Source organism: Pan troglodytes, chromosome 2 (assembly GCF_028858775.2).
Source record: "Pan troglodytes isolate AG18354 chromosome 2, NHGRI_mPanTro3-v2.0_pri, whole genome shotgun sequence".
NCBI classification, from domain to species: domain Eukaryota; kingdom Metazoa; phylum Chordata; class Mammalia; order Primates; family Hominidae; genus Pan; species Pan troglodytes.
In genome coordinates, this window is record NC_086015.1 from 127,951,044 (window position 1) to 127,963,491 (window position 12,448).

At 45.1% G+C, this 12,448-nt stretch overlaps 1 protein-coding gene across 26 annotated transcripts in view; it reads left to right on the forward strand.

Moving 5' to 3' along the window:
- Window positions 1-12,448, forward strand: part of KALRN (kalirin RhoGEF kinase) — a 690,517-nt gene that overhangs the window by 635,905 nt on the left and 42,164 nt on the right. For 9 of the 26 annotated variants that reach the window (XM_016941780.4, XM_016941788.4, XM_016941789.4 and 6 more), the window contains 3 exons: window positions 354-607; window positions 4,191-4,314; window positions 5,450-5,509. In XM_016941780.4, coding sequence (XP_016797269.1) covers window positions 354-607; window positions 4,191-4,314; window positions 5,450-5,509 — 438 coding nt within the window. Of the gene's footprint in view, window positions 1-353; window positions 1,404-4,190; window positions 4,315-5,449; window positions 5,510-12,448 lie in introns of those variants that run through there. The other 17 variants (XM_054682232.2, XM_024355620.3, XM_054682233.2 and 14 more) reach the window with 5 other exon arrangements.

The window sequence follows — 12,448 nt, forward strand, 5'->3', positions numbered from 1 at the left end:
GCCCAGGTGCTTACACACCCCTATGCCAGTGCCAGGTTCTTCCTTTCACTTGTAAGAGAACGCTGGCAGGAAGGTTGTATGCTGGGAAGCGGCTTCCAGGTCAAAGGCGTGTTTATACCTTTATGTGGGGTGGAGCCATTCACCCTGGATGATAATATTGTTGAAACATTGCTATTAAAAAATATACTTTCAGAGCACGTTTATTAATATCATGTCATTACTCAAGAGAGAATGCTGCCTGCTGCCTACCCTGCTAGTGGGAGATTTGGCCTTGAACCACTGGGTAGGGTGCAGAGCAAGCCCATGTGAACTAGCGTCCTTGTGTTTGTGCCCCTCTCACCCTTATCTCCCAGCAGAACGACCTGGGAGGCTGCAATGGGACCTCGTCCATGGCCGTGATCAAAGATTACTATGCACTGAAGGAGAATGAAATCTGTGTGAGCCAAGGTGAGGTGGTCCAGGTCCTCGCCGTCAACCAGCAGAACATGTGTCTGGTGTACCAGCCTGCCAGCGACCATTCCCCCGCCGCCGAGGGCTGGGTCCCAGGCAGCATCCTGGCGCCCCTCACCAAAGCCACAGCAGCAGAAAGTAGTGACGGGAGCATCAAGTAAGTGCCTCGTTGGCTTCCCCGGGAGAGGAGTATGAGGATTAAAAATATTCAGAAACAAACAAAAGAACACAAAAATGCAAACACATGGTAGGGAATTACTACTGCTTATTCTCAACAGTACCACAGAACCAGTGTTTGAGTGCTGGCACCATATGCAACATGGGGCATCCGGGCTGGAGTGGTCCAGTTTTTTTGTTGGTGGTGGCGATGATTTTTCTTTCCTTTTGGTTTATAATTTTCTGTTCATTTTTCCCCCTTTCTCCCCCCGATTCATTAAGAACCCTACTGAAACCCTAGGTGACAAAAGGTGTGCCTTCTGTTGCCACATTTGACCCACCACAGGACTCACTGGACTGGACTTCTATTTATATTGTATTAAGTAACTGATATATATATATATATATATTCGATTGACACCAAAAAATTACCTTGGCACAAATGCCAGACCTGTGAAGGTCAGAGGCCCGCTGCTTCTCCCAGGAGGGAGGGAACTTTTTGGTTGTCTGTGGCAATTCCGCTGTACAGATTGTAACTTTTTAAAAATTTCCCTTCACCCCATCACTTGAATATATGTTCATAGTAATTTGTAAGATACTTCTTTTCCTTATTTTGGTTGCAAGACCCTTCCGAACACATTCCTGTATAAAGTATTTTGCACTATTTAAAGAAACCCATATGGATGAAGTCAGGATGTGCAATATGATGGCGTCACAGTGCTCATCGTTGTACCTGTAATGTAACTAATCAGTTTAAATGTACTATTTTAAATATGTAAAATAAATTTTCACCATGAGCATGTTTTAATGAAGTTAAAGACTAGTTGACCCTTTTCCCCCCATTTCACTATTCTTGGACTTTCAAATGTGCAAACGATTCTTCTTCTTTTCCTCCTCTTCTTTTTTTTTTTTTTTTTTTTTCCCCTTTTCTACATTTTAGGATTTGGGTGAATGCATTGGCATTTTCTTTTTCCTACATAAAAAGTATTTTTGTTGCTGAAGTTCTGACCCGTGCCTTCCCTCCTAAATAGCCCCTGCTGATTTTCTCTAACCTCTGAGATGAGGGAAGGTACAGATTTGTTGCTGTCCAACTGGTTCCCTGCAACTGGGCAGCCCTGAGGTGCTGATGTCAATTAATGACCAGAGTAGAAGGCAGTGTTTGACTGGCATTCTCCGCCGCTTTCCCCTGCTGCTGGTAATCCATGGAAGACGTGGTGCAGGGGGCTTCCATGAGCTATCTGAGCAGTGGCACCAGCATAACTGCACTGCTTTGGCCCTCTAGGTCAGGGGATAGCAGCTACCGACATCCCCCTGGCCTCACTAGGTAACCACAGGCCCAGCCAAAAATCCACAGTGGCCCCTAAGGCACAATAGCCCCCATGCATTTTATCCTAAGTACACTTGTTTTGGGTGCCTTTTAGGTAAGCCTTGGGATAAAGGCCCTCAAAGCATTGAAGTTTTTACTAATCAGGGGACTTGCAGAGCTAACTCTTAATGATTTATCCTCTAAATATCCAGGCACTAAACACTTCTTCCTCCCTACCTTTGGTTCTGTTGGCCACTTATCCATACCTTCCATGGGAGGGAAGGTAAAAGGATGTCAGACCGAGCAAAAGAGAGCAGATTGAAATACAAATGGGTCATTTTGATTTCTTGTCAGCCGCTCTTGCAAAAGGGTTGGGGGTGTGTGTGGAGGGGAGCAGTGGACTGAAAAAGGTTGTCAGCATTTACCAGTGGAGGACACTCAGCACACCCTCCCCAAGGCCTGCCATAACCACAGGGGTCAGAGTTGGTTGTGATGCCTACAGGATAAACGTCACTGAAACCCTGTGTCCACATCAGTCCCTGGGCTTGCAACCAAGAGATGGAAGCTCCCCAAACCATGATGACGAGTTCTTCTGGGAAGAATATGAAACCAAGCCTGTCCTGCCATTTATACTACTCTCAGTCTTCCTTCTGAACATGAAATGTTATTGCTCATATTTCTAGTTTTTCACCAAGCATATTAAATAACCCAGAGAGTTTAATAAATGTAGAAACACACCCCCACAAGGACACACACATACACAACGTGCTGCCTGCCCTGGGAGTCCTTTCAGCAGGGATCTCCCTGGCTCAAGTTGTTCTCAGAAGGAGCCAGGGACATGGGTTTGGGAGTAAAGTTATCAAAGTCTGAAGTTAACAGGCTGATGCCATCTAAGATTAGCTTCTATGGCTGGTTCTCACTTATACAATGGTTGGAGCAAGGTGCTGGTATGCAGGGGACAGTAGAGAGCCTGACTAGTTAGGAGATACAAGAGAAAGTCTGGGTGTTTGAAGGAGCCCACTTTCCCACAAGATTCAAGAATATTACTGTGATTGCTCTTTCCTGCTCAGAAGGTTGAACCTGTGTGTTAGGGGATAAATATTTTTGGAACACCTTCCTCAAAGTACCCTTAAAATCCTGATGTATGTGGAGTGTTTTGGAGGGATGCTCTGTATTTTGCAGCAGCTTCCTTTTCCTAAATCTCCTCTGCCTCTCTCCCATAATGGACGCTCATCTCATGGAGCCCTGTCTGCACAGGCCCACCTTTGACAAGGAGATACTGAGGGGAAGCCACGTCTCACTTATTCCAGACAACAATTAGAACTTCATTCAAGCCCTGTGACCTCACCAGAAACTGATGATGCCTGCTCAGGGTCACTGATGCTGTTTGTGACTTGGCTTTTGGTATCTCTGTCTTTGAGATCTGATATTTATGGAATGTAAGGGCTCTGCTCTGAGCTTGTCTTCATAGGTCTGTGAAGAAGTTGCTCCCAAGACCCTTTGTGGGAAGAAAGAAGTTAGGATGAAAGGCCTATTGGAAAGCCATTGCTGCTCTCACCTCCCTGGGAGCACACATTAGGTCTTGTCCCAATAGGGAAGCTCTAGGACCTCTACAGGCTGACGAAGCCATATATTCACAAACACTGAGTGATATGGAGAATATAGACCGAGAAACTCTTTGCCCTAAAATATCCAGGTAAATGAGTGGTGCTCAACTGTTTATTAAGCAAATGTCTGCCACAGAAAATCCTGTCTGATCAACATTGTTTGGGAGTGGCCCTGCCCAAATACAAATCATGAGGTAGAACTCTCAATGTCATCCTTTTAGGTCTTTCTGTCTGGTCCTGGGAAAGTGTCAGTAGCATATGCATTCTAGAATATACTTCCCTTGTCTTTCCTATTCTACTCCTCGCCCCCTTTCCTCACCCATCCACCGTGCCCTTCTCAAGAGGAATTCCTCAGTCCTGTGAGGCATCACGGGTATGGTATACAAACTCCCTTATTAGAGTTTAGTAACCTAGCATTCATATTTTCTTTAAATGCTGCAGTCAACCTTGCACATCTACCAGGGGAGGTCAGAGTTCATCCTCGCTCACTTCCAGTTGGAGGCGAGGTCAGCCGCCAGCCACCCTTGGAGCTGGTGTGCAGGTTTGGGGCCTCTGAAGCCCGGGCTTGATGGAGCACCTCACCTGCTGACTCACCCAAGGGTGGTGAGCCCACCCTCCACATCGCTGTCCCTGACCTGCCATTTTGATTGGTGCATTTTTTGGTACAACAGGAAGTCATGTTCATGGCATACTCTACGCATGAGAAAGCGGGCAGAAGTGGAGAACACGGGTAAAAATGAAGCCACAGGGCCTCGTAAACCCAAGGATATTCTGGGCAACAAAGTCTCTGTTAAAGTGAGTAAGGTATTCCGGAGCTGCGTCCCCACCTGTCATCCACTCCCACCCTGCAGCATTCTCACAAGCCAATTTGGGTGGATGGGTTATTTTTTTTTCCCCAGTATGGGTACCAGAGGGGAAGTAGTTTAGCAGGATTTTGCATGCAAGATCAATTTATTTTTTATCTTTTATTTCTCCTGGCAACTTCAATTCAAGTAAGTACCTTTTTTTTTCTTTTATACCTTTCTCTTTGTACTGTGCAGATGTTTTAAGGCAAAATTATCTGCAGCATTCTCGTAAAAATGTGAGATGCTTGATTCATATTAAATTTCTCAAAGCTGCCATTTGGTACCCTAGGTTTGAGAATACACACAGGGTAAAGCAATTAGGGATGCCTTCCAAACCCCCAACCCTGTGAAGGCTGAGGTTTGGAATTTAAGGGCCACTGTGTCCTTAGTAAAGTTTCATTTCTTTTCCCCAGAGTTCAGACAACATTAACTTCAGGCCATTTTACTTGCATGGACACAGTAGGGGGGCACATTGGTGAAGCCCAAATTATTTCTTTAAATAATCCATCTACTACTTTGAACTCATGAATTCTAAGCTTGGCAGATTCTTATTTACCCCCATCTTGAAACAATGTCATCTGCTTTCTTTAAATTGGAACCGCTGGAAAGATCTGCCAATGGACAATGGAAACTAGACACTGATTATTATAGCACTAATTATGCTATAATGTGTGATCATCTACCTGGAACTTTGTTTCCCTTCCTTAGCAAAGTAAGAACAACTAAAACCCAGTCTAAGAGATTTCTTGGGGAAAAAAAATTGTATACTCTCCTTCACTCTCATCTGGGAAGTCCAGCCTCACAGAAGACAACAGTTTAAATTCGACAACACTCATGCTTCATTTTGCTTCCATTGCTGTTTCCCATGAGATAAGCAGTTGTACACAACCCCCGCCTCCTCTCCCTGAAAAGAGCATGCTGCTGCCCCTGGTGATTCTCACCCCCACTTTAAAAACACCTGGTTTTTTCTCTGCCCGAGATCCCATTGCCCATGCTTCTCTGAAGTTCTCCTCTCTCTCTAGCAAAAGCTACTTGTGTTCTAACTGTGTTCTCTTTCTTCCCCCTTCCTCATGCTGCCAATCAAGGAGACGAACAGTTCCGAGGAATCAGAGTGTGATGATCTTGACCCTAATACTAGCATGGAGGTAGAAGCAGCTATTGTTGTCCTATTTCCTACAATGATTGCCTTTTTTGATGTGTTCTGTAACAGTGACCTTGCTAAAATGACCAGCCATTCAAAGATAAATTGTGATATTGGGGCATCTCTGGGTATCCCATCCCAGCTATAAAAGAAACAAACAAAAACATAATTCAGTTCAGTGTTGGTAGAAAACTCTACCTAGATTTTTTTTAAAAACAAAAACTTGTTCTCTTGAATGCTTGCTAAATATTTTCTCCTTTGGCAGGTTTGACTTTATGTAGAAAATATCCAATTTCATTATTTGAAACTTAGAACACATTTTTTCATGGAAAACAGCACTGTAAAGAGTGGATGAGTCCCAGCTAAATGACAAGGACTCGTTTCGTGTTTAGTTTCTCCCGCTTTTGTTTTCCCCTCCTCCGCTTCTTTTTCTTTAGCCCTTTATCCTCTTCATCTTGCTCTTCTACTGGGTTTTATTCCCTGCTCAGTGTTCCAGAAAAATAACGGGTGAAGTATGGCACCTGGTTGCTATGTAGAGCTGATAGCAAATAAGGTGTAATTGTAGCAACTCCAGAGCACACTTCAGCCCAGTGCTGGGCCCGTGAGCAGTGGCTGTGCCCACCGTGTGAAGGAAAAGGAGCCCTGGGGAGGGCCTGTCTCCTGGAGCCACGGCAGAGGCCTCTCCAGAGATGGTGAGATGGAAACACTGCCCAGGGGACATTTCTCGCACCCCAGGCTTACAGGGATGTGGGAGTGGAACCAACGCCTGTATCAACAAGAACATCCATTCCACTTCCAACTCCCAGTCTGTTGGGTTATAGAAACGTGGCTCTTACGTGGCTTGCCACTGAGTAACAACCATGATAAATTTACAAACCCTAGACAATGAGAGCAAACACGGAGCTGACTTTCCTTGCCATTTTTTCATTCAGAGAATGTTTTTCTCCAGATCTGTGCATCCATCTCCAGTAATGGGTACAAGTTTAGAGATTTCTTCTAAGTACAAAATAGACAACATTAAAAAGAAATTTATATCGTCCCAAACATTTCACTTAATTAGATAGACTTTTATTCTTATTCTAATTTGACCTAATCCCAGAGAAGTCCAGCACCATGTTGTTTCAGCCACCACAAAACCCAAGAGAGACCATGAGGCCTAAGAGCCGGTAAGTCAGCTGCAGAAGGAGCCAACTGAGTTGAATCAGGCCCGAGGCAATCGGCTGACAATGGGAGTTCTGCCAGGATAGAGTAGTCCCCTGTAGATGTGGGTATTACCACAGAGCTAAATCTGGTAGGTGTGGCTCAATACATGCCCCACTGTGGGAGAAAGTGGAGGTGGCATTTGTAGCCTAAATGTATCTTAGAGAACAAGGAAGCCAGGGGAAATTTCAGGCTCTGTTTTCCTTGCATTTCACAGGATAGGCACAAGCTCTCCTGGAGTTCACACCTGTCAGCTTGTAGATACTGGGTGGCACCTGTATCCCCAGACCTAAGTATTGCCAGCATGTATTATAGATGTCAGCTGCAAGTGGAGGAAGGCCAGACAGAGGCAGGGGAAAAGCCAGGTACCTGTGTTCCAGGAAACAATTTAGGACCTTGTCCAGTTCTTGTGGACTAGGGGATAAGAGTGATGTTCCCACTCTGTAGGAAGAAATGGGCACAGAGGGATGTGGGGCCAGGGGAGCAGCACACATTAAGAAAATTAACTGGGGTCATTGAATGCCCCATTCTGCACTTAGATAAAAAGCATGTGTGTGCATATACACATCTTAACTCTGCTTTGCTAATTGAACACATTTTAAAGGTTCTTATTCATCTAAGGCTTTTAGTCCTTTGCATGGGCTGAGTGAGATGGGTCCTCAGGAGGTGCTGTGGAGTGCATGAGCAAAGACATTAGAATATTCATGCTGAACAGAGGAAAACCAAAAATTGTGTTGATGCATGTCCGAAAAGTTTTCAAATACAGTAGTTGAGACACAAAGTTTCCTTTAGGCACAAACTTTCAAGTAGGTGGAACCTCAAGGAGGCATGTTGTTGGAAGCAGCAATATCCCCAGTATGTGTGGATGTAGCCTTTATATATTCCATATACATCCTTACATCCTTTTAAATTTCAGTGATTCTTTTTTTTTTTTTTTTTTTTTTTTTTGACGTGGAGTCTCTGTCACACAGGCTGGAGTGCAGTGGTATGACCTCGGCTCACTGCAACCTCTGCTTCCCTGGCTCAAGGGATCCTCCCGCCTCAGCCTCCTGAGTAGCTGGGACCACAGGTGCACACCACCATGCCTGGCTAATTTTTGTATTTTTGGTAGAGACAGGGCTTCACCACATGGCCGAGGCTTGTATTGAACTCCTGACCTCAGGTGATCTGCCTGCCTTGGCCTCCCAAAGTGCTGGGATTACAGGTGTGAGCCAAGGCACCTGGCCTAAACTTCAGTCATTCTCTGAATGTGTTGCCAGCTTCAAATTAACTTTGAGCACATGAGCAAGTCCAGAGGGAAAGCAGGCAACTTGGCACTGCTAGTTTGGTATTTTCAGATGCAAATAAATAAGATATAGAAAGTTAAACTGTACAACATGAGTTGAGAATTTTCTCAAGGCATGTGTAAGTAGAACCTTACTGCAATGTACACTGCAGAAGAAGAAAATGATGAGGAGTGCATACTGAAGAGAGAGGCTATACCTTAAAGATCCAAATAGAAATATAGGTGAGCCGGCCACCTCTTGAAGGCCTCTCACTATTCAAGTGGTCATTTGGGGCATCATTCCCAGACCCAGCCTGGCCCCCAACCTCACCCTTGTCTTCTGAACTTGATGCTGCAATGGGCGTTGTCTCTCTGGGAGTGTGTCTGTTACTCTTAGTGAGCTGAATCCTGTGCTGAGGGTGTCTCTGTTCCTGGAACCCCAGCTGACATAATGGGACCATGCACCCTGTGTGTTCACTCCGTGCTACATCTCCAGATGTTAAATCCTGCCCTGACTGACTCCCTTTAACCTGAGGTCAGCCTGTTGATCCCAGCCCTAGCTGTGCATAGGCTCTCATCTCCTGCCTGCATGGGAATGATGTCACCAAAACATTCTTTACTTTTTCTCAATGAGTGGACCGAATGGTTCCTTTAAGGGCAGTTTCCTGGGGTCTTTACTTACACACTGGCTGCTTGCTACCTTCAGGCTGGTCCCACCATGGTGTTTTGGAGAGATATACAGGCACATCCTTGAAAGCTAATTAAGAAGAAAATAAAGCACCTTGAATCCTAGGAGTCAGATTTACAAAGCTTTCCAAGAATACCCAATTAGGTAAAGGGAGGTAATTCTGCTCTAATGTTTACATCCTTTTCCTTCCCCTGCTTGTGAATGTTTTCAAGTACAACTCCTACTCCCAGCAGTACATGCCACACCAATGCCACTGCAAGATTGGCTCTAGGTCTATGCCATCCCCTCGTGGCCAAGTCTCCTGATGATCTGTGACCATACCTCATGGAGAACTGTTCTAAAGATGACGAGTATCATCCATAGTTCAGCTTACTTCTTTACCTTGTACTGATTAAACTTTGGGGTGGGGGTGAAAGGGGGGCATCATACATGAAAGAGATGTTTCTACATGGAAGAAGAGTCAAACCAAGCTGAAAACCAAACACAAGGGTACCTTAGGAACAGGTTAATAGTAATTCATTTTTTCCAGTAAGGTTAGACTGCCTTGTGCCTTTTGCAGGGCTGAGAACCACATGCCCAGCCACCACCTTTTTCAGTCTTGTCTCTACCCCGGTATCTGCACTGACACCCCAGGCTCACGTGTTCAGGGTCAGCATCTGGCCTATACTAGATTTTTCTTAGGACCCAGGCGAGGCAGGTTTCCACCTTTGAAAAGTTGTCTGAGAACTGTGTCAATTCAATGCTCACTTCTGTTTTGGTACCTGCCCCCTAGCCCCAGCATTGCCACCTGCCTACATCACAGGATGGGGTTGAAAGTCCTGAACTAGCCTCCCTGACTTGGGCCTTCAAGGATAAGGATTCTCAGCCCAGTTTTTACACCAAGCTCAAGTAATTACATGCATTTTAACTAAAACAAAACAAAACCCAATACCTCTTGTAGCAGAGAAAGTCAGTTCATCAGAGTGAGAGGTTGTCATCATTCCAAAAAGACCCTGCCTCTGCCCCAGCCATTCAACATGCCACTGGCCTCGTCCACAACACAGACTAAGTGCAGATGTTATCCTCAGTCATATACCAGCCACCAGATATTTAGCTTGGGGAGTTAAAATCAGTGTTGGGATCTTCTGGGAGAGGGCTCTGAAAGATTAGAGAGAGAAAGCACTTGGGAAGGTGAAGCTGATTTTGGAGGAAATTCCCCATTGGAGTAAGAATCACACTTTCAGGATAAACAGAACCTGGGAAACATTTAGTTAACCTCTTCATTTATTTATTTTTATGTTTTGTAGTAAAATATACGTAACAAAAATTTACCATTTTAACCATTTTTGAGTGTGCGGTTCAATGGCATTAAGTCCCTTCACAATGTTATACCACCATCACCACTATCCATTTCCAGAACGTTTTCATCATCGCAAACAGAAATTCTTTAGTGGACCCAGTAAACAACTCTCTATTCCTCTCCATCCCTGCAGCCCCTTCACCTTTAACAGAGCCACAGGAACTTGTCCTTTTCTGTTTGAAAACTGGAAGGTGTTCTAGTTTCTGAGGCAGCTTCTGGTTTTTCTGCTTGCTATTCCCCCACCTACACCATCCTGCGGCCACTTGGTACCCCATCTCCAGGTTGATTTTAATCTAAAACACAGATCCTGGCAGACGAGAAGACCTAACTCCTAGTGCCAATTTTTGTGTATAAGTGTGTTATTCCATTTTCCAGCTCAATAAAAAGGAATATCATTTCTGCCCATCTTGGCTTTCCAAGGCTGAAGTGTAATTTAAACAAAAACCACAAAGGCAGTATCACATGGAAAACTGGAACAGGAGTCAAAAACCTGGATTCTAGTTTGGAGACTGCCAGCTATGGGACTGCTGGCCAGTTAGCCTTTCTCAGCCCCAAGTTCCTCTGGAAAGTTGCACAGCTCCAAGTGTACAGGTGTTTATACAGTGATGTGTAACCCTTTGAGCACCATGCACGTCTAAGGTGTGCTAACAAAGGACTTTGCTCTCCAGCACTTCTGACTTTGAAAACATTGAGATCCCGACCGAAGAGGACGTGGAAGATTCTGTGCCTTGGCCAGAAATTCACTTTTCCTGGGGTGTGGCGGGAATGGCCTGGGCAGATTTCCTCCTGAGACTCAACTGGAGTGTCCACTCCTGGCTCTGGGAAGTTTGAGCGGCCAGAGCTGGTACTTTTTTCCTTCCTCAAACCTACAGTTCCCTGGCCTGCCTTTCACGTCCTCAGATCTGAAGAGCCAGCCTACTCCCCGCACCCCCCTCCCCGCCAACTACCACATCAGCTACTCTGGCCTCCTTATCCTAGAGCTTCAAAATAACCCAGCCAGACAGATTGAAGGAAACTTTTACACCCCCAGCCAGGTGACCAACCTCCTGGCATCCCCAGTGTGTGTCCACTGACGCCTGGTTCCGCATTTTATAAAAAGAATTTTTTCATGAAAAGAACCCTTTGGATGAAAAGAAAGTGAAGCATCACATTCCTGTCGTTTTATTTTTGCAAAATATTTTCTTTGTAATATATCTGAAGGGTGTGGCTTGAAGACTTCCTGCCTGGCTTTGTTCTGACTCTCCATGCGGACTGATTTATATTCCGCCACCAAGAGAAGGGAGCTGAGCTTAGTGGCTGCTTCCCTTTCCTGGGAGAATTTTAAGAAGATCGTCCACAGCAGATTCACATCTATTATGCTTTTTGTTCCTTGCAATTGCCCTGTGAAGTAAGTAGGGTAGAGTTTCTCACCCTCCTGGGGGAAACATGTTCAGGGAGATCAAGGTCATACAGCTAATAAAAAGAGCAAGTCTTGATGGTGGTGCTTTGAGAGACCAAACTTAGCATGTGCTGTAGAGGAAGTCTACTCGTATGGCTCAAGTACTTTCTTAACAAGGGTCAGGCTCAGGCCCTCTTTTGCTGCACATCTGTTTTAGGAGGAGAATTTCTTCAACAACTTTTCAAATCTCTTGACTATTGGGATAATTACTTGGCCTCGCCCACGCCCTTTCTCAATGACTCAAGAGCCCAGCCAGAGCAACCAAGAAAGGAAGTCCAATTACATGAGTTGGAAATGTCTGAACTGGTTTCTCAGGTCAACACAGTCACTCAGCACGCCCTGTCATGCATGTTCCATTGCACCCTCACCCTAGACTGGGGGCCTAACCTGTTTCGTTTATGTTGTACACTAATGAGATTACAAGGTACCATTGACCCAGAAGTTCCTCTAAGAGCCTGCTATTGAAGAAGCAAAGACCATCACCCCCCAACCCCACCCCCATACTGTCAAAGTTCACTCAGTGTGAGTTCCTAGTCAGTTCAATTTCACACAATTTGATTAACACAAGGCATTGCAGTGATTATTATGGAGGACTAACGAACAATGTAAGATTGGTTCCCATGCTTAAGGCTTAAGAAGCATAAGAAGGAGGCAGGTATAAATAAATGCCCATGTTACACAGCAAACTTTAAAACCTGCTCTAACAGTCATGGTGAGGGACTGATTAATCCTGCCTGGAGCCATTTATTCATTCTGTGGATATTTATGCACCCACTCAGGCACTGGGCTCACAATAATAGTAGCTACTACTTAGCAGTCTTTCCTGTGTAACTGGCTCTGTGCTGAGCTCCCAACAACATCATCACATAGGTACTATTCGCGTTATTCCCACTTTATAGATGAGAAAACTGGAGCACAGTGAGGTTAAGTGACTTTCCCAGGACTGTGTATTCTTAGGTAGCCTGTCCCCCAGGGAGCCTATGAGTGTGGTCATTGATTCACTGGGCAGCAGTG